General features: G+C 45.2%; 1 protein-coding gene across 1 annotated transcript in view; it reads left to right on the forward strand.

The window, feature by feature from the left end:
* Nucleotides 1–4,090: 4,090 nt before the first annotated feature.
* MTX1 (metaxin 1) overlaps nucleotides 4,091–21,632 on the forward strand; it is a 175,690-nt gene continuing 158,148 nt past the window's right edge. Inside the window, exon 1 of the mRNA XM_068252545.1 lies at nucleotides 4,091–4,930. Within this exon, the coding sequence (XP_068108646.1) occupies nucleotides 4,925–4,930 (6 nt within the window). The 5' untranslated portion in view covers nucleotides 4,091–4,924. The remainder of the gene's footprint in view (nucleotides 4,931–21,632) is intronic.

A 21,632-nucleotide genomic window follows, 5' to 3' on the forward strand; every position in this document is an offset into this window, starting at 1 on the left:
AAACTAAATAAAAAATTGGAGGACTGGGGTGGATCCGTCTCCCCAATATATATGACACAACCACCATATATGGAATCCTCCAGAAAAAAATATATATATTTATAATCAGTACTCCACATAAAATTATGCAACGCGTTTCGCGGTTCCCAAGCCCGCTTCCTCAGGCAAATACAAGAGCAGGAGTAACTCCAAGGTTGTGCAGATATACCATATATGGTGGTTATGTCATATATATTGGGGAGACGGATCCACCCCAGTCCCCCAATTTTTTATTTGGTTTTAATAGACTACTAATGTTTATTCTGCTGGCGCCTCTGTAACTACTACGAATATCATTATCCACCTGGTGGATGGGTGTGTACACCCTTATTTTTCTTCTACGGAGAGCGACTTCTTAGCCTGAGTGGGGACAGGCTTAATATCCCCATATGCGATTGGAGTGGTTGCCTGAAGTCAGCAACCAAGACTTGTGAGTAAGACCTGGTCCACACTAGGTCCGGAAACGTATCCGTGGCTGCGTTTTTCAAACCTGATGAAAAACGGAGTCCCGGATACTAATGTTCAAAATAGCAGCCAGCCTCACCCAAGTAAAAAACGGATCCGTCTGCATTTGCGGGGACCCGTTTTCAAAACCTGAACGGAAGGTCCGGATCTGCTGCATTTTCACGCAACGGATCAGGACTACGGATACACGCAGGGGTAGTGAAAAGCAATGAGAAAACGCATCTGCAGTTCCACAGGCAAAAACTGATGTGAAAACGGATAGTCTGAGCTTTATGATTGGCCCAAAAAAATCCTCCCACTCCTTCCTAATGATGGAGACGTTTTCTGTCAGGGAAAAACTGAACGGAAACTGATGCAAAACTGATGCACTTTCATCAGTTTGCAGTACGGTGGTACTTCCCCTAATCTTCCCCTGATCCGGACTGCAGTGTCCGTCCTGCAACTGTGTCTAGTGTGGACCTAGCCTAAGGCTAGGTCCACACTAGACACAGTTGCAGGACGGACACTGCAGTCCGGATCCGGGGAAGATTAGGGGAAGTACCGCCGTACTGCAAACTGATAAAAGTGCATCAGTTTTGCATCAGTTTTGCATCAGTTTCCGTTCAGTTTTTCCCTGACAGAAAACGTCTCTATCATTAGGAAGGAGTGGGAGGATTTTTTGGGCCAATCATAAAGCTCAGGCTATCCGTTTTCACATCCGTTTTTTTGCCTGTGGAGCTAGAGATGCATTTTCTCATTGCTTTCACTACCCCTGCATGTATCCGTGGTCCTGATCCGTTGCGTTAAAATGCCTTCGTTCCGTTGCATGAACCTTCCGTTCAGGTTTTGAAAACGGATCCCCGCAAACGCAGACGGATCCGTTTTTTACTTGGGTGAGGCTGGCTGCTATTTTAAACATTAGTATCCGGGACTCCGTTTTTCATCAGGTTTGAAAAACGCAGCCACGGATACGTTTCCGGACCTAGTGTGGACGCAGCCTATATCCATATCTGCTGTACAAATTGAAGATTACCTTATATTAACAATAATACACTATTGGGGGCTCTCGATTGTTCTTTCTTTTTGTCAGTCAGGAAGTGAACTCTTTCACCCGGTAATGAATAAATACATTGTATTATTTATGAAAGCGCTGGGGAAATTGCTATACAAAGCTCTTTTTCCAGCGCTTTGCAATTTCCCTATACTTTCCATTGAGCAAAGATGCTCAGAAAATGTTACAGGCAGCGCTTTGCCGAGCAGTTCGGAAACGAACCGCTCAGATGTGAACTCTCACTGCATTGCATCATTGCACAAGAGCTTTTTTGGGGCGATTTAAAAAATCGCCGGCACTTTAAAAAAACAAATATGCCCTAGATGTGAACAAGCAATGGAAGCAGACATAGGGTTAACATCCTGTGTTCACAATTTAGCTGCTCTGCCGAGGCAGCCAGCTGACACAGCCGAGAGAACAAATTACAGTTGTGATAAGTCATAGATGGGGGGAATTAGACAGGCTTAACACTCTAAATACATACAGGGTGCATTTCTCTCTGTTTTTTCTTCTGTCCTGTGCAAGAGTTCAGATCCACTTTAACTCCCTGTGTTTACAAATTAGCTGCTCTGCAGAGGCAGCCAGATGACACAGCTGAGAGATCAAATTACAACTTGCGATTAGTCACATATGAGAGGGAATTAGACTGACTGAACTCTCTAAATACATACAGAGTGCATTTCTATATGTTTTCCTTCTGTCCTGTGCAAGAGTTCAGGTCCACTTTAAGGGCCGGTTTACATGGGCTTTGAACTGGCGTTAAACGACGGCCATGGCACTTGTCACTCAAGCTTTGTCCATTCAAATGAATGGCCGGTGCTTTTAAAATGCTGGTCCCATTGTTTACTGTCATCCGCGCAAACACTGCGTCTGATGTCATTGTTTCCCGTCATGTAATTTAGTCCTAAAAGGTACATGTAGCAAGAAGGCGCAGCCAAACATTGCCAAATGCTTTTCTGCTTGCTAGCAGAGTGAGAAACCGAGCTGCTGGTTCAGATGCCATTCAGAACCAGCCCTTTATCTGGCCTTACGCACATCGTTATTCACAGTTGAGTCTATAGACATTATCAGATTGAGTGGAAAGTCTTGATCGACCAGGGGCACGGGAGGAGCGGCGGTAGATCTGCGGCCCATATCGTTACTAGGGATGGCCCTGCCTAGGAGAAACTCATGGAGAAACGTGATCAGTTTGGTCAGCTGATAGATTTGTAAGGTTCTGATTTGCTGTGATGACTTCCTGGTTTAACACATGATCATGACTAGCAAATCAGAACCTTACAAATCTATCAGCTGATCAAACTGATCACATGCTTCTCCATGAGTTCCCCTAGACAGGGCCATCCCTAATCGTTACGTTGCAATTTAGCAGTGCAGCACTGCAGTTTGATGGATTTTCAATAGATTTCATCCTGAAAGCTATTGAAAAATCAATGTGCTGTGTGTGGTAGGGTGTAGGGATGGTCGGAAATTGCGATTTCGGATTCCGTAGAAATTTCCGCCAATGCTGATTACCGATTATGCAGATTTCCAGTTTCCGAGGAGTCTTTATTTTGTCTTTTTCTGCATTCTCTGACTGCCCAAATAATAGGGGCTGAAAAATATGGCGCTTTCTCTCACACACAGTGCACCTCTCTCCACTGTGTGTGTTGTGATGGGGGGAAAAGTACGTATGTCACTTCTGCAAATTTGAATTGAATTTCCATCTGAGGCTCAGAAAGTATTAATAAACTGCTCACAAAACACTTCTGGTACTTTCGATGTACTACGATACACTGTATAATGTACTATAAGTTCACCCCCCCAGCCCCACCCCAGGTTGGGGCCAGAAAAATCTGGTCATTGGTCACTGTATCTCTGGAGACAGCAGACACCGCTGCAGATCGGCGGTTTGACTGATACTAGCATTCTGCGCTACATGATAAACTATGAATGTAGACATTTCTGAATGCTTGGGAACCTGTAATCATAGATGATACAGAACACTTTATACTAGCTGGGAAGGCTATACGATGTCATCATGCTGGAAGGCAGGATAGTGTATCTATTGTGACCAAAATACTCATGACAGCTTCAGTAAACCCCATGATGGGGTTGGGAGAATCGTTTATTATTCACCAAGCAACTGGGTCATTCCCGGAATTAGATTTGGCAACAGCATGGCAAAGTGGAAGTAATACAATGCAGATTGTCAGAGGCAATCAACAGGTTACAGATGATAATAACAGCAATAGTAGAAAAAATGTGTAGCAAAACGCAAACACAGCGCAGTGCAATATCAACAGTCAGCTATGACCTAAAGGGGAGAGGGAGTGAGGGTCCCCCCGCAGGAGGGAAAGGGGCATGGATTGAATTGAAAAGTCTTACGGCAGAGGTGAAAAAAGTGTTTCTACGCCTTTGTGATCCTGGTGGAGATGGCCTGGAACCTCTGGCCCGATGGGAGCCGACTGAAGAAGCTTTGGCCGTGGTGGGAGTGGTTGCCTGCAATTTCTCTCCACTGAACTGATGACTCTCTGAATTTTGTGTCTGTTGCTGGCAGAAGAGCCAGCATACCAGACCAGGATGGAAAAACAGAGGACCGTCTCAATGGTGGCGGAGTAGAAGGACCTCAGAAGTTCCTGGGTCATACTGAACTTCTTTAGCTGGTGAAGGAGTTGAGATGGTGACTGTTGGCCCTCCAGGTCAGGTCATCTGAGATGATTGTGCCCAAGAGGCGGAAGCTGGGTACCCTTCGACTTCAGTGCTGTTGATATATTTTGGTTGTGTTTAGAACTGTCTTGTTCTCTCTACACCAATTGCAGACTCTGTCTACCTTCTGGCGGTAAACATGCTCATTGTTCCCACTAACAAGGCCCACAATTGTAGTGTCGTTTGATGATTTTGACAGAGTTTACTATGGATGTGCAGTTATTTGTGTAGAGAGAGAACATGTGACAAGGCGCAGCCCTGATGGGCTCCAATCTTGGTAACTCTGGGTCTAGAGGAAATGTCACCCAGTTTGACAACTTGGGACCTGTTTGAGAGAAAGTCTGTGACCCATGTTCCGGGTTATGTTAAGTTCCGTGAGATTCCGTGAGGAGAAGAATTCTGGCATATGAGTCCAGCCTGTACAGGTGATCAGTGATAAACTCCAGGCAGGCAGTGATAAACTCCAGGTGTCATTCGTGGACCTGTTTTCTCTGTACGCGAACTGGAGTGTGTCAAGTCAGTGCAGTGTGGTGTGCTTATGAAGGGACAAGACCACTCCTTCAAAGGTATTCTTGACAACGGATGTGAGGGCCACAGGCCTGAAGTTGTTTAGGTCTGCAAACCCCTTGATTTTTCTGAACAGGGATGATGATGGATTTCTTGAAGCTTGTGGTGACCTTTCCTTCGTGAATCAACTTGGCAGGAATGGAGGTAAGGACGGGGATCAACTGTCGTGAGCATGTCTTCAGACAGGTTGGTGACACGGTGTCAGGGCCATGGGCTTTCTTCGCATTTAGAGTACACAGATGGCGTAGAACATTGGTCTTAGTTACTGCCAGGGGGCATGGCTTGAACTTAGTTCATCTAAGTGAGTGCACCCCCCCCCCCCCCGGCTGCCAGATCCTCAAACCTACAGTAAAAATGAGCCGGATGTTGCATGTTGGGGAGACTTGTAGTTCGTGGCAGCTTTGAGTCCCTTCCAGACAGCCCGAGGGTCGTTTGATCGGAAGTTGTGCCTCACCTTTTCAGCGTACATCCGTTTTGCAGCTCTCAGTTCCCGGATGAAGTTGATCATGGTGGCCACTTGACCATGTGGTCACCACGGAGGAGAAGGAGAGTGTGTGAACATTTGGGGCCTCATTAAAGTTTTGCTGGAGGTCCCTATTGTTTTGTGGTTACGTCACTGTCTACAGGCTGGTTCAGGCCAGGGCTGGATTACTGACCAGGCAACGTTAGCAGTCGAATGGGGTTTCATTCAGAGTCTAAGGGGCCCCATCAGCACATAATCCAGCCCTGACATTATCATCTGCTGCTGGGGGAGGGATTTGTAATTTTTCATAATTTGTTGCCGTCATTTTGCGATAAAACGTGTTTCATTCATAATTTTGCAGAATTACAAAAATTACTAGTTTTACACTACAATTTTTCCCGTTTAACACAAAAACTGTAGTCATAAAAACTATTGTAGTTACGGAAACTATCGTATTTAGGAAAATTCTGTGTATGGTCGTAATTATGCCAAATTTCATGTTATTTTCAGTGATTATGATTTTTCCATTACGGTCTAATCACAATTACAAAAATTATGCGTAATTTAGCAAAACGGTAATTAGCACTCTACGATCAACACTACCTGTTAGTGACAAGTGGAGGTCAGGAGGAGATGGCTGACTGTCAGAAGGAATATCGCCAGGATGTTTGCTGTCTTTGCTGCTTGCTTAAATGAGATAATGATGAGCTGCTAAGACAATGAGATAAGCATTTGACTGTCTGCAGTAATCTTACAGACTTCACAGTGCTTTCCAAGTTTATTGTTGTAATTGTATTTCTTTACAGCCTCCATAAACTATTATTATTAGTACCATTCATTTATATAGTGTTTATGTTTTTAACAGCCCTTTACAAAGTACTCAGAATAATTCATGTCACCAAGTGTCCTCGAAAGAAGCCCCCTACCATAGCTATACTGTAGTCTAATATCATATTCTAGGGCCTAGGTTCTCAACAGGTGGTACGTGTACCCATGGGGGTGCTTGGGGCTGGGGTTAGGGGGTATTACTTCAAAGAGAGCCCGAGGTAGGCTCAAAAAAAGAAAAAGAAAAGTAGGCTACCTGATCCGCCGCTCCCCGCCACTCCTTTGGGCTGCACAGGCCCACTTTTACTTTTATGACCTATAGGTCACCACGTTGCAACGAGAGACAGTGCGTCTCTCATAGCGTGCAGGGAGGCGGGGAAGCGGCAAGGGGCGTGACCAGGGAGTGAGAGCTGCCCAATGGCAGTTCTGGAAACCTTGCAGGAATGCCCCTGGTGGGCATTTTGAACAGGGAATCCCTCTCTCTGTGTTTACCTCTGAAGGACTCTTTCACATCTGAGCTGGTTTTGGACGTTTTGACGCAGTGTCGATAGTCTGCATTTTCCGAGGTAAATTAAAAGTCCATAGACTTTCATTTTACCTTTCACATCTAACGCTGCGTTTTTGTGCCTTGCGTTTCAACGTTCCTCGTAGCTTTTAAATGTCCGACGCTTGCATTTGCGTTACAATGTAAATCAATGTAAAATGCAAGCTCCAAGAAGAGCATGCGTTTTTAAAACGTTTCAACGCACAGTTACAGTTGAAAGTCAAAAAACAATATCTTCACCTGCGTTTTCCTATTTGCTGTAACGAATTGAAAACGCATTAATAAAGGAAATGAAAACCGCAAACAGCAAAACGCATCCTTTTAGCTTTTTCCAAACGCAAGCTCTGATGTGAAAGAACCCTGAGATAGCGACATATATTGTCGCTAATCTCAGGGGGCTATAGTGTGGCGGCGGGAGCATGCATAGTGCATGTATTAGGGCCAATTTTAGGGGGAAGCCAATTAACTTACCTGTATGTTTTTGGGATGTGGGAGGAAACCGGAGTGCCCAGAGGAAACCCACGCAGACATGGGGAGAACATACAAACTCCTTGCAGATGTTGACCTGGCCGGGATATGAACTGGGGACCCAGCGCTGCAAGGTGAGAGCGCTAACCACTACGCCACTGTGCTGCATGGGCAGATCATGGCCAGAGGGATCGGGGATCTCTGCCAACGAACGATCTTTCCCCAATTCAGTGCCATCGTAAACGAACAATCGTGTAAACGTTTCTTTACACGATCATGACAAAACTCATGAAAGTCAATGGGGATCGGAACGACCCTCCAGGATTTAATCCGACATGGCGGTCGTTCAAAAACGAACAATCACTGTGGATGGTGTGTGTCGTAAAACTTGTTTAACAAATCTTCAGTAAACAATGTTGCGGATATGGTGAAAAAATCATTGATTGCAAAAAATCGTCTGGAAAAATCACTTACGGGCCTTAACACACTTGGAAAACTGAGCAGGAATGGTTAATTTCCCACCTGAGATCCCACTGCAGCAGTTTATGTATGTGCCTTTCCCACAACGGTGAGATATTCCTGCAGTGGTTATGTATGTGCCACTCCCACAATGCTGAGATCTCCCGTAGCAGTTAATGTCTCTGCCCCTCCCACAATAGACAGATATCCCTGCAGTGTTTGTGGCTGCCCCTCCCACAATGGTGGGTGTAGTTATGTCTCTGCTCCTCCCACATTGAAGAAATATTCCTGCAGTAGTTTGTGTCTAGCCCCTCCCACAAAGGTGAAACATCCCTGCAGCAGTCATGTCTCTACCCCTACCGCAGTGGTGAGGTCTCCTTGCAGCAGTTATGTGCAAGCCCCTCCCACAATAGTCAGATATCCCTGCAGTGTTTGTGGCTGCCCCTCCCACAATGGTGGGTGTAGTTATGTCTCTGCCACTCCCACATTGAAGAGATACTCCTGCAGTAGTTTATGTGTCTAGCCCCTCCCACAAAGGTGAAATATCCCTGCAGCAGTCATGTCTCTACCCCTCCCGCAGTGTTGAGGTCTCCTTGCAGCAGTTATGTGCATGCCCCTCCCACAATGGTGGAATATCCCTGCAGTGGTTTTGTCTTTTACAGTGGTAAGATCAGCAGTTTGCATTCCGCACTGCTAAAAATTCCTTTCTGTAGTTTCTGCCTCCTTCCATCTATACAATGGGGAGAACTGCATGTTGTTGGGAATTTTGGCATGAGAGCTCATCACAGATATATAAAGAAAACATGATACTGAGATGGCTAACAACCACTTCGAGCTGAGATTAGTTTTGAATTTTGCCTTTTTAACCACTTCCCTACTAAGAGTTTTTTCTCCTTCTGTACCAGAGCAATTTTCACCTTTCAGCGCTCCTTCCTTTCATTCGCCTATAACTTCATCACTACTTATCACAACAAAACAATCTATATCTTGTTTTTTTTCGCCACCAATTAGTCTTTCTTTGGGTGGTACATTTTGCTAAGAATCATTTGATTCTACATGCATTTTAATGGAAAAAATAAGAAAAAAAATTGAAAAAATGCATTATTACTCAGTTTACGGCCATTATAATTTTTAAAATAAAACATTCTATTATGGATAAAACCCACACATTTAATTTGCCCATTTGTCCCGGTTATTGCAACATTTAAGGTATGTCCCTAGTATAATGTATGGCGGCAATATTTTATTTGGAGATAAAGATGTATTTTTTCTGTTTTGCACCCATCACCAATTACAAGTTTATATTTTAAAAAATAAGAGGTAATATACCCTCTTAACATACATAATATAAAAAGTTCAGTCCTTAAGGTAACTATTCATGTATTTTTTTAGTTGTCTTTTTTTTTTTAAATGCATATGTTTTATTTGGGTAACTATGGGAGAGTGGGGGAGGTAAGTTGTTAATTTTAATGGCATGTGTGTGTATTTTATTTAAAAAAAAAATGTATGTAGGTGTAATTTTACTATTTGACCACAAGATGTCCTTGCACATTATTTTCCTGAAGGTACTATTAGTACACTAACAGGAAGTAATGCGTGGAATGTTACTTCCATTATTACAATGACCACAGGCATCTCATTGATGCCGGCGATCATTGAGATTTTAGATCAGTGAAGATTTAACTGAAAAACAATTGGACAGTTTTTACCCGGGTCTTCTTCCAGCCTCGTGAAGTCTTCCTGGTCCCTCGCCGTTATCCAGTTCCCCCGGTGTCACCCTCTGAGCACTGCATGCGCAGCCTCATGCCACGTGCCCCCTCCAACCTGCTCCTGTGGCTGTGAGCGAGATTGCTTCTGTGCATGTGCAGAATGCTCCCGCCAATGGGAGTACGATTCAGGAAGCGCATGCACAGTGGCCAGTGGCTCGCTGAGTTGCTCAGCTTACAGAGGACAGTGGAGGAATGGCACAGTGCAGAATCACAGCGAGGGAGCTTCATGGACTGGAAGAAGCCCCAGGCAAGTAACTTGGCAAATTTTTTTTCCGTTAAGTATCCCTTTAAAGCAGAAGGTATTTGCAATAATTCAGCTTTATAGGGTACCCCAGGCGGAATGTGTTTAATGTTTTGGACACAGAGGCATGTGAGTGATATCATCAAATGCCTCGCTGTCTCTGCTTCTCTTTTTTGGGTCCCCCCTGGTCGCTGCATCTCACCCCCCAAAAAAACAAAACAAAATTGCCTAAGGAGCATCCTGGAGTGCCTCTTCCCGCCCCTTCTCTGCCACTCCCTGCCTCTTCCCGCTGCTTCCCCTCCTCTCTGTGCTCTGCGAGGAGAGCAAAGGGCAGAGCTGCAGCTGCATGACCCCAGGGTCGTGGCCATTAAAAAAAAAAACGAGAGTAAAAAACACAGGAGCAGCGGGGAATGACAAAAACAGGCTCTACTTGATCCAGCTAGTCCCCCGTATGTTTTCTTTTTTAATTTGATGTTGTCTCAGATTCTGAGCAAATGTGGTTTCCCATGATGCATCATTCCTGAATATTTAAATGATCTCTTTATGCCTCTGAAAGCCAAGCTTCACATCCAGAACATGCAAATACCTTCTGTTATAAGAAGGCAACTTACATTCAGTTCCAGGAATTTCAAGTGATGACTGGGCCATTCATTGGCTGCAAAATAATAACGTATATAGGAATATGTTGAAACATCTGCTGGATCCATCCCAGGCGTCCTCCAGCATACTGGAAATACTGGCAGAAGTTGCATGATGTTGACTGCAGAAGGGTCTTTCCGCATGGCTGGAGATGCAGAGGTGGCCTCTCATTGTGTGACAGATGTGACCCCACCAGGAGGCCTCTTTGTAGCTCCAGCTAAGAACGTTCCACACAAATTCCATTCAGAGTGACACGAAACTCACACATGATGAGAGAGAGAGAGAAGATGGATAGAATATATTATAGAGGTAAAGAAGATGGAGTAAATTACAAATGACCAGAGTGGTGCAATGAGGGTAATAGTGAATGGGTAAATGGGGACAATCAGGGCAGTAGATGGGCAGAGGGGAAAGTAAATCAGTTGAGGGAAACAGTAGATGGGGTAGATTCTGTACAGTCGGGGAGGGGGGGGGGGGATAAGTGGAGGAAGACAAAGATGGATGGTAGTGGATAGGCAAAAGGGAAATATAATAAGTTATCTCCATGTGTGGAAGAAGAGCTGTACGGGAGGACAGTCCATGGACAGCAGTAAACAATGAGAGAAGACACTAGGTGGGCCAGGGGCACAACTGGGGAGGAGCAGCAACTGCAGGGGGCCCAGAGGTGTGTGTGTGTGTGTGGGGGGGGGGTAGCAGCTACTAAACTTCCCTTTCTCTGACACTCCGGATCAGGTGTTTTTGTGGCTACACTTGTTAGGGGTGTGAAGATCCTGATGGCCACACTTGGTTTATCAGCCGTGTGAGATGGACCCTCAAGCTGTGAGGGTCATCAAGAAGAGGCAAAGAAAGGGGGTGAACATTAAAGGGTCCTATCAAAGTTTTGCTGGGGGGCCCCATGATTTCTAGTTACGTCCCAGGAATGGGCATGAGGGAGGAGTCTAGTGCGGAAGGCCGCAGCAGGAAGCTTGTGAGGGAAGGGCTTAGCGTAAATCGAGGCGGTCAGCCCAGGAGACCGCACGTTGTGGAGGCCTCCATATGCTCCACAAGCCTGATTACACAGCTGTACACGTGAGTGCAATACTTTAATAAAGTGTCACTTCTTAGTAAACATATTGGCAATGAAACCATTTTTGCTTATGATTGAGGTCCTGAGAACCAATATATCTGCTTATGTTATGATGACTTGAAGAGGAGCGCAATATTCCATTGTCGGTGATAAGGACGACCACAGTAGGCAAGGGGAGCCTATGTAATGCCCCACAGGTGTGAATAGACTGTAACCGTAGTCTACACCAATCGCTGAGTTCCATTCCGTGTGGGGTGAGAGCACATGATTGGTGGAAGAATGATAGTCACATAATAGATGTTGAAGCTGTGTAATGGCATGGGCATAGTGTGACAATGGTGGTAGACAGATTGGTAGAGTGGAACAATGAAGAATGATGTTGGGTGACAATGGGTTGGTGAGGCTTTACATAGATGAGAGCAGGGCAATGGAGGGACAGTGTCAAGGTGCTAACTTTGAGGAACCACCCAAAGTGACTCTTATAAGGATAATTTTAAAGATAATCTGTACTCTAAAATTCTTACAATAAAAAGCACACCATTCTATTCATTATGTTCTCCTGGGCCCCTCTGTGCTGTTTCTGCCTCTCCCTGCTGCAATCCTGGCTTGTAATTGCCATTTTTATGCAGTGTTTACAAACAAAAGACGTAGCAAGTGATACTCTGAGAAGAGCTGAGTGTGTAAGTCATACAGAGTGTGCATTGGGTATGGAGAGGGTGTGTATAGCTTCTAGCCAATCACAAGCAGCACAGCACATTCCAGCCTCAGCCCGACAGAGCGGACAGAGGAGAGAAGATTAAATCATATAACAGAGATAATACAGCCACTGTGCAAATAGGAAAGGCTGCAGTTAGACAGACCACATTAGAACAGGTATAGGAACTTATAGGATAGAAGAAATAAGGATGAACATTTTGTTACAGAGTCTCTTTAAGATTTAGTCATATTTATCACACTGCACCAGAACATGCCCATATAGTAGAGAAGGACAGAGCATCAGCACATGGTAAGAGACGGGTGACCTAAACTCATAGCTCTTAACTGTCCCTTTTTTGGAAGGACAGTCCCTCTTTGGGAGCCGTGTCCCTCTGTCCCTCTTTCAGGACTGATGTACAGATTTATGTATATGTATGTATGTGTATTTTTACACTGAGAAATGTGTGTAATTGGCTTCCTCCAGTCCGCTTCATACTGCTCCGTCCCTTGCCGCCTTTCTAGGCCACCTGGATCCTCTGCTAGGCAGACCATTAATCCCGCAAGTCGGGGAATACTGCGCATGCACTGCCTGGCCACTCACGCACCCAATCGGGCTCCTGTCACCAAGAGTGTTCTGTGCTTGTAGGTGCAGAACACATCCTAGTCGGAGGAGCGCATGTGGCCAGACTGTACCTGCACTTACTGGAGCCGAGTAACAGACTTACTGGTCCGCCCAGCGGAGGATCCAGCGCGGTGGGAGGACGGCGGGGGAGCAATGAACCTGCAGGGGGCTGAAGGAAGCCCCAGGTTTGTATACATTTTTTTTCTCCTTTTCGACTCGTATCCACTTTAAAGCACACCTGAGCTGAGAGGGATATGAAGGCTGCCATATTTACTTCCTTCTGTACAATTCAAATACAGTAAAGTCCCAGTTATCCAGAACTTTGGCATCCAGCAGTCTCAACCAGCAGGCCGGGGGGGAAGGGGTTGTTCTTTTCTAATGATGGAGAGTGGTGCACAGTGGAAACAACTTCCAAGACCTCCGGTCACCGGTCCTCTTTACTTCTGCTGCATCTTCCATAGGCTTCTCTGCATGTCACCTGACCTGCATCAGGTCACATGATGCATCAGAGCCGTACACAGAGGATGCAGCTGGGAGCTGCAGGACTGAAGAGGACCAATGCCCGGAGGTTTTGTAAGCTGTTTCTTTTGCGCACCACTCTGCATTTCATGCAGCAGGGGAGGTTGGTGTTCATTTTAGGCCCAGTTCCTTATCCGGCATCATGCAATCCCACCTGTGCCAGATTATAGGGGTTGTACTGTAGCCTGGCTATCCTGCTGAATCTCTGCCTCTAATACGTGTAGCCATAGCCCCTGAACAAGCATGCAGATCTGATGTTTCTGACTGAAGTCTGACTAGAGTAGCTGCATGCTTGTTTCAGGTGTGTGATTCACACACTTCTGATGCCAGAAAGTTCAGTGGGACCTCCAGGCAACTGGTATTGTTTGAAAGGAAATAAATATGGCAGCCTCCATATCAGTTCAGCCTCAGTTCAGGTGCACTTTAATAATAACTCTGGCATCTCTTTCAGGTGTTACCAGTATATTATAAATGACTTTTTTTCCACAGTATTCCACATTCAGAAGCCCCCCCGGAGTCCCTCCTCATCTCTCCGGCCTGGGCATGGCATCCTGGCACTGCCGCCCATCGGGTGACAGTTTAGTGGTGCTTTGTTCGGCCACATTCAGAGATGGTTGCCGGGCGCTGGTCCCCATGACAACAAGCTGGAACCTCTTACCGACTCAATATTCAAAGAGGCTCCACAATGCAAACTTCTGGGGCCCCCTCATCCTAAATAGGGGGAACTCCTCCCCCCTCCACCCCCCCCCCCCCCTCTCTCTCCGGGCTGTAAAACTCAGCGCTGGCCAGGTTACAGTGTGAGAAACAGGACAGGCAGCGCGGGACAGGCCCTCAGCATCGTCCCACTCGGGTAAAACTTTCTGTACTGTATGTCTCTTCACTCCTCATCCCATGAACCGTTCTCACCCGCGGCGAGGGGGTCGTGCGGGGGTTAACCAGCCAAGGGAAGGTTTGCCAAACTTTTAGTAGATTTTCCAGAAGGCTGCGAAATAGCAATTCTAGTTTCTTCCTCCACAGAGGGGGGGGGGGGGGGGGGGACAATACTTTTTGCTATGAGGGCTGCATGTAGAACAGGTCATGCGCAGGTTGTGAGGCGAAGTCATGGCGAGTTCGGGCAGGCGATGAACCTACAGATCGGATTTATCATAGCGAATAATGGTTCTGCTAGCGAATTCCTTCAGTGCACCTTGCTGTGACTTCCCTGTCACTCGCTATCTCTGCTCTCATTTCCCCCCTTAAAGGACCACTATCGTGAAAAAATTAGGCAGTTAAAATCTGACAGAACCGACAGAGAGATGGGCCAGTCTATCTCTTCAGCAATTGCAAAGTCCAACTGACAAAATAGTGTGCAAGTGAGTAGGGAGGCTGGCTGGTATCTCACTATTTTGGCAGTTAAACTGCTGTTCAGGAAATGCTGTTGAAAACAAAGAAAACCCTGAGAATCCTCCATGAGGAAATGGACTGGCCCAAAACCTGTCGGTTCTGTCAGATTTTAACTGGCTACTTTTTTCGCGGCAGTGGTCTTTTAACCGTGAGAAAATATTAGGGGCTTATTCACTAAAGCTTAAGGTTATGTATAGAATTCAGGGGTGGATAGAACAGGTTTCGCGCTGTTGTATGACATCATCCTTGGGTGACAGTGTGAGATGCCCTATTAACGGTACAATCTCCTGACTAATCGACCATAAGATCGATCAAGTACTAGTAATGGTGCAGATCAGATTTCTGAACGATTCTTTTAGTCCAGTTGGATTGAAGATCATTTTCTCTTTCATTGGTGGGACCCGAACAATTCAATCAATCGCAATGATCCATTCGGATGGTCGATCGTTTGTTTGTGAACTTGGACTGTTAATGGGCACCTTTAAGATGAATTAAGATCGCTATTGTAAAATCCAGCAGGAGATGGTTGCGTCTACTAATAAAGCGTTCTGGGCAACTTTGGGCACTTTCCATAGGCAGATTTCGAATGCTGGGGACTTGCGGGAATGGGTGAGATTGTGTTCTTGTCATTTAATCCTCCATCGTGATTCCATCCCTCATCCAGTCTCACTCCTTTGTTTCGCACGCCCTCCATTTCTGCACTACGAGTTTTCGTGTTACGCATGTGTGTCCGTGAGAAGGTCACAAGTAGTAGGTGGCTGTTTTGTGTTATTTTATAAACAGGTCCCTCTTTTGCGAAGTGAAAGCAGCTCTGTAAAATGCACATTTCACAGCAAATGGGCAGATTTGGAGCACAGCTGTAGCAGGTGTGGAGAGCAGCCAATCAGAATCCTTGATCCAGGCAGGTGCTTCGCTTTCCTTGTGTAATGCACAGAATGTGGCGGTAACCGTGTGCATTGTTGTGTTGGCACCTTCACCTCCATATGGCAGAGTTATTGGGACCATGCCCAATATCTCTATATAATACCATTACCCGGCCTACACCTCTTAGTAATAAATTAAAGGAGAACTGTAGTGAGAGTGATATGGAGGCTGCCATATTTATTTCCTTTTAAGCAATACCAGGGACTAGATTGTGAGCCCCTGTGCGGGACAGTTAGTGACCAGACAATATACTCTGTACAGTGCTGTGTAATATGTCGGCGATATACAAATACTACAATTAATAAAAATAAATAAAATACCAGTTGCCCCAACAGTCCTGCTGATCCTCTGCCTCTAATATGTTCAGCCATAGCCCCTGAACAAGCATGCAGCAGATCTGGTGTTTATGACATTATTGTCAGATCTGACAAGATTAAGTACATGCTTGTTTCTGGTGTGATTTAGACACTACTGCAGCTAAATAAACCAGCGGGATAGCCAGACAACTGGTATTGCTTAAAAGAAAATAAACATGGAAGCCTCCATATCCCTCTCACTACAGTTGTCCTTTAAAGCTGTTCTGGCTGTGGGTGTGTACATTCAACTGCAATCTTACAACCTTTCAGTGACATTCGCTATGATCTGATATGATCCACGTGAGCATGGCATATTCTTCCCGCTTATTATAGCAGACAGTGTTTCATGAATTCAAGGTGGGTTTGAATGTTATTATGTTCTCCCACTAGGGGCGTAACTACAGGGGAGCAGCTACTGCAACTGCAGGGGGGCCCAATGGTGTGGAGGGACCACAACTACTAACCTTCCCTCCCCGGGATACTACACATCAGGTGTATTTGTGGCTACACTTGTTATGGTGTGTAAAGATCCTGATGGCCACTCTTGTTTTATGGCCCTTGTGAGATGGGACCCCCCCCCCCAGGCTGTGAGGGTCACCAGGGGCGGTGAGGGAAGGGGTAGAAACATTCAAGGGGAGCTAAAGAGAGAGGTTTATGGAGGCTGCCATGTATATTAACTTTTAAGCAATACCAGTTGCCTGGCAGCCCTGCTGCTCCTCTGCCTCTAATACTATTAGCCATAGCCCCTGAACAAGCATGCAGCAGATCAGGTGTTTCAGACTTTAAAGTCAGATCTGACAAGACTAGCTGCATGCTTGTTTCTGGTGTTCTTCAGATACTACTGCAGAGAAATAGACCAGCAGGGCTGCCAGGCAACTGGTATTAATTAAAAGGAAATAAACATAGCAGCCTCCGTATACCTCTTACTTCAGTTCCCCTGTAAGGGGGCCCCCACAATTAGTAGCTATGCCCCTGCCTCCCACAGAAGAGAGGAGTTATAAGGCAGGCCTGTTGCTTGCTGATTGAACCCCTAGAAATAAAACTTGAGTTTACGGGAGATTATTGAAAGCAAAAGTTGTCCAGAAACACTTGATTGAACTTGCTTGATTTTCCCAGCAGATTCAATCACTCTAATTGAATCTGATAGAAATCTATCTATGCCTTAATATGCCCACCCATAATTTCAATTGTTCTAAATTATCAGATGGAAAATGTTTGATTGATGTGAGGCCTGGGAGGAGGTAGATCAGTGCCCCATAGCATTGCACTGCATCGATTGGTCTTCAATAGACTTCATGCTGAAATCTGTGTGTGGAGAGTGGAAGGAATAGATCCCTCTCTGATCAGATCCAGAACAGGGAGGGATCGATTTGTTTGCCACATCGGGTGGCAATCTTCTAGTGTGTGGCCACCATTAACTTGTTTCACAAAACGTTTCCAGCCAGAGACAGTGTATAGCCTAGGCCAGTGATGGCTAACCTTGGCACTCCAGCTGTGGTGGAACCACATGCCCCATGAGGCATTTGCAATACTCTGACAGCTCTAAGCATAACTCGGGGAGGCAGAGGCATGATGGGATTTGTAGTTTTGTCACAGCTGGAGTGCCAAGGTTAGCCATCACTGTCCTAGGCCATATTAATATAGAACGTACTGCATTGTGATGTCATTTAATATGATTTGACTAGTGAGCAGCTGTTCGGTTAGCAGAACTTTCTTAAAGGACAACTTAAGTGTGACGAATATGAAGGCTGCCATAGTTATTTCCTTTTAAACTACACCAGTTGCCTGGCAGCCCTGCTGATCTGATCTGACAATAATGTCAGAAACACCTGATCTGCTGCATGCTTGTTAATGGTCTATGGCTAAAAGTATTAGAGGCAGAGGATCAGCAGGACAGCCAGGCAACTGGTATTGCTTATAAGGAAATAAATATGGCAGCCTCTATATACCTCTCTCTTCGGTTGTCCTTTAAAGAACAACCGAGGTGACATGATGAGATAGACATGTGTATGTACTCTGCATGAAGGAGTTAAACATCAGGTATGCATGTGACAGTTTCTGTCCGGGTCAGATGATAGCATAACCCTCACTGATAAAGAATTACAGCCATAAAACACTTTCCTGTCAGTAAATGGCTTCTGAGAGCAGGAAAGAGATAAAAAGAGTCAATAATTCATAGATTTGAGCTCTGATATACTTCAATGAAGGTGTCATTGAGCAGAGACAATGAAACAGTAAACACTTAAAAACTGATTTAAATATAATATAAAACTGCGGGATAACAAAAAAAAAAGTCATTTTTAGGAGAAGGAGGATAGATGCAATTGTTTTTCTCATCAATTTATTTTCACCTCGCCTTTAAAGTGGACCTGAACACTTGCACAGGACAGAAGGAAAACAGAGAAATGCACCCTGTATGTATTTAGAGAGTTTAGCCTGTCTAATTCCCCCTTATCTGTGACTAATCACCTCTGTAATTTGATCTCTCAGCGGCGTCAGCTGGCTGCCTCGGCGGAGTAGCTGATTTGTAAACAAAGGATGTTAACCCTATATCTGCTTCCATGAAAGCAGGAAGTAGACGCACTGCAGATTTATTGCAGGATTTGTATCAGCTGTAACAAATAAATGTTTTTTTAAGGTTAAGTATCCAAAACCGCTGGTGTATAGCAAGTCTATAGCTTTAAATTTTACGCAGCCATATCAAACCCACATGTAGATAGCCTGTTTCAGACTTTTGGTCCTCATCAGTACATGGCAGGGATTGATAAGGCTGTATGGGATCGGGCTTGGACCAGTACAACAGAGTAACCAAGCAGCTCAGTGTGACCCAAACTACTAGGAATGTATAGGGGGATAAAAGGGACCAAAAAGCCCTCCTACTAAAAAAAAAAAAAAAAAAGCAAAGCTTGGTGTAATTGCCTTCTTAAAACAGAAGGAAATCTGCAATAATTCAGTTATAAGTGAACATTTGTGGTTACCCACAATGCACTGCTACTGAACATGCAAATTATCCCTTTTCACCCTAGACAAGCATCCAGAACCGCTGGTGTATAGCAAGCCTATAGCTTTAAATTTTACACAGCCATGTCAAACCCCCATGTAGACAGCCTGTTTCAGACTTTTGGTCCTCATCAGTACATGGCAGGAATTGATAAGGCTGTATGAGATAGAAATAATTTTTATGAAAGGTTTTACAATAACTAAGGATAATGTAGCGCTATTTTGGGGAAGGATGAGATCCATCTCATTCCATGCTTATAAGTTCCACTTTGAGTGACTGATGTCATCTGTGAAGTCATCTGTAGGTTAGGACAACTAAGTAAGAGGTATATGGAGGCTGCCATATTTATTTCCGTTTAAGCAATACACATTGCCTGGCAGTCCTGCTGATCCTCTGCCTCTAATACTATTAGCCATACTCCCTGAACAAGCATGCAGCAGACCAGGTGTTTCTGACATTATTGTCAGATCTGACCAGATTAGCTGCATGCTTGTTTCAGGTGATTCAGAGACTTCTGCAGCCAAATAGATCAGCCGGATGCCAGGCAACTGGTATTGTTTAAACACTTCCTGCAAAATGAATGTTTTTTAAAACAGGGTCACTTTCCGCTGCCAATGGGTGGTCAGGAAGTGATTAAAAGGAAATAAATGTCAGCCTATATATACTCCTCACTTCAGTTGTCCTTTAAACAAGGTCATGATGAGTCCATCAAGGGAATATAATCCTTATATGTTCCATCAGTTCTTTCTCTTGTGCTCTCCCAAAACAGTTCCTACTAAGACCTCAGCATAGGGGTTAATTCTCTGCTACTCATCGGCCCCAAGAGGAAATCCATTTATGTCCTCCACGGGAAGATAAGTAGGAAGAACAACTAAGAACACTGAGATCCAAACATAGACGGTAATATTAGGAAAGAAAGAAAAGCCATCAGCTCCACAGCTCCGATACAGACCGTCTTCCCTCACCTGCCCTCCCAAACCCATTATTGGCTTCTATGATTTGGACATCTGATTTTTCAAAGAGGCTTACAAGGAAGTGGTGACCTATTATCAGATTGGCAGCTCTTTATAAATAGGCGGCCACACACAGGGATGTTGAGCTCCAGTCCTCAAGCGCCGAGGTCCTCACAGATTTTTGGCACCGCTTTATCTAATTGATTTGACTGGATCAGGAAGGATGTGGTTCATCAAGTAGAGCGCATTTCTCCATTTCTCTGTCCATCCTAAACCCTGGCATGGATCTGGCCCTCATGGACTGGAGTTAGACACCTGCGCTCTAGAGCATTCCTGGCTGAGGCAGCCACTGGCCAATCAGTCTCTGACGTGAATCTAGCATGTGTAAAGCTGCCCTGATGTGTCACCAAAAGATCCAGAACACTAAATCATCTCAGGCCAACCATCTTAATTTCTTGGTCCCCCCTTCTTACCTGCCCACTGGAAGCCGTTCCGTTGTGCACCACACCATGATCCCTCCCCTCCCCATAGCTACAGCCTCACTGTGTCTCTGTACAGCACTAGGCCCCAAACTGTTTCCCAAGGGAACGAGTCCTGACATCTTTAGGTGACAATCCTTGTGCATGTGTGCACAACGTTGTGTAGTGTAAATATGACCTATGAGATGCCCATTTGTTCCAATTGCAGTCAAATTGGGCCAATGAATTCACTCATTATTGTCCTCACTTTAACAAAATTAAATCTGGTTGCCATAGGTTACCGCACACCATGGCTGCTCTCCTGTTCCTCATTGTGGGTTTGGGTGGTGTCATTGCATTCTTAAACAAATGACAGGTCCCCTTCTGTCCAACATCTTCGTCACCATTATATAACTTTATGCCTGGCTTCCTCTCAGCTAATGGTGAAGTCAGACTCCGCTGGGCGTAATACTTGATGAGGGAGACTTGAGTCATCTCTTTGATTATAGACTGCCTATAGCAGCCTTTCTCAACCTTTTTACCTTGGAGGAACCCTGTAAATAACTTTTGGATCTCAAGGAACCCCTGCAAACAATTTTTTGGTCTCGATGAACCCCTACATTAATTTTTCAGGAGGCATGGTCTTTAAGTAGGTTAGGCTGCTAATTTCACTATCTCCTATTACACTGCCACTCATTATACTGTCTCCTGACCCCCCAATTTAGTGCTTCTTGTTACAGTACCACCTATTATAGTGTGCTCTATTATACTTCCCCCATGGTGGGGGGGTAAAATGCCAAGGAACCCTTGCAGAGTCCTCAAGGAACCCTGGTTGAGAAAGCCTGGCCTATAGTGAGCCAAGATGCTAATGAGATGTTTATCATTGTGGTTTGCAGGCAATACCTATGACGCTCGGAAATAGGCCAATCAGGATTTTCCAGGAAGTGCATTCCATTGGCCAAATTCCAAGTAGCGACTTACATTTTACACTTGAGGGGCAGCCAGACAGATCTGTCTATCGGGAACTGGTCTTCTGTACATGGGCAGGCAACAGATCCCTCTCTGATCAGATTTGATCAGAGAGAGATCTGTCTTATGGTCAATCTGCCCATACATCGCTAGATATATGAGCACCTTTAGATCTTCACTCTGCATGAATATTGATAAGACTGCCCCTGTGACATAACTACAATTCATGACAACCCCCCCCCCCCCTTTGATGGGACCCTCCCATTGTTCACCCCCCCCTCCCTTGATGCCCTTCATGGCCTCGGGATCATCTCACAAGGGTCGTAAAACAAGTGTGGCCATCATGTGACACCCATAATAAGTGTAGCCACAAAAACACCTGATCTGAAGTATAGTCCCCTGTATCAGAGGAAGAGAAGGTTAGTAGTTGTGGGCCGCTCTGCGATCACAGGGGCTGCTCCCCTACAGTTACGCCCCAGTGCCCAGAGATT

This window comes from Hyperolius riggenbachi, chromosome 9 (assembly GCF_040937935.1).
Source record: "Hyperolius riggenbachi isolate aHypRig1 chromosome 9, aHypRig1.pri, whole genome shotgun sequence".
NCBI classification, from domain to species: domain Eukaryota; kingdom Metazoa; phylum Chordata; class Amphibia; order Anura; family Hyperoliidae; genus Hyperolius; species Hyperolius riggenbachi.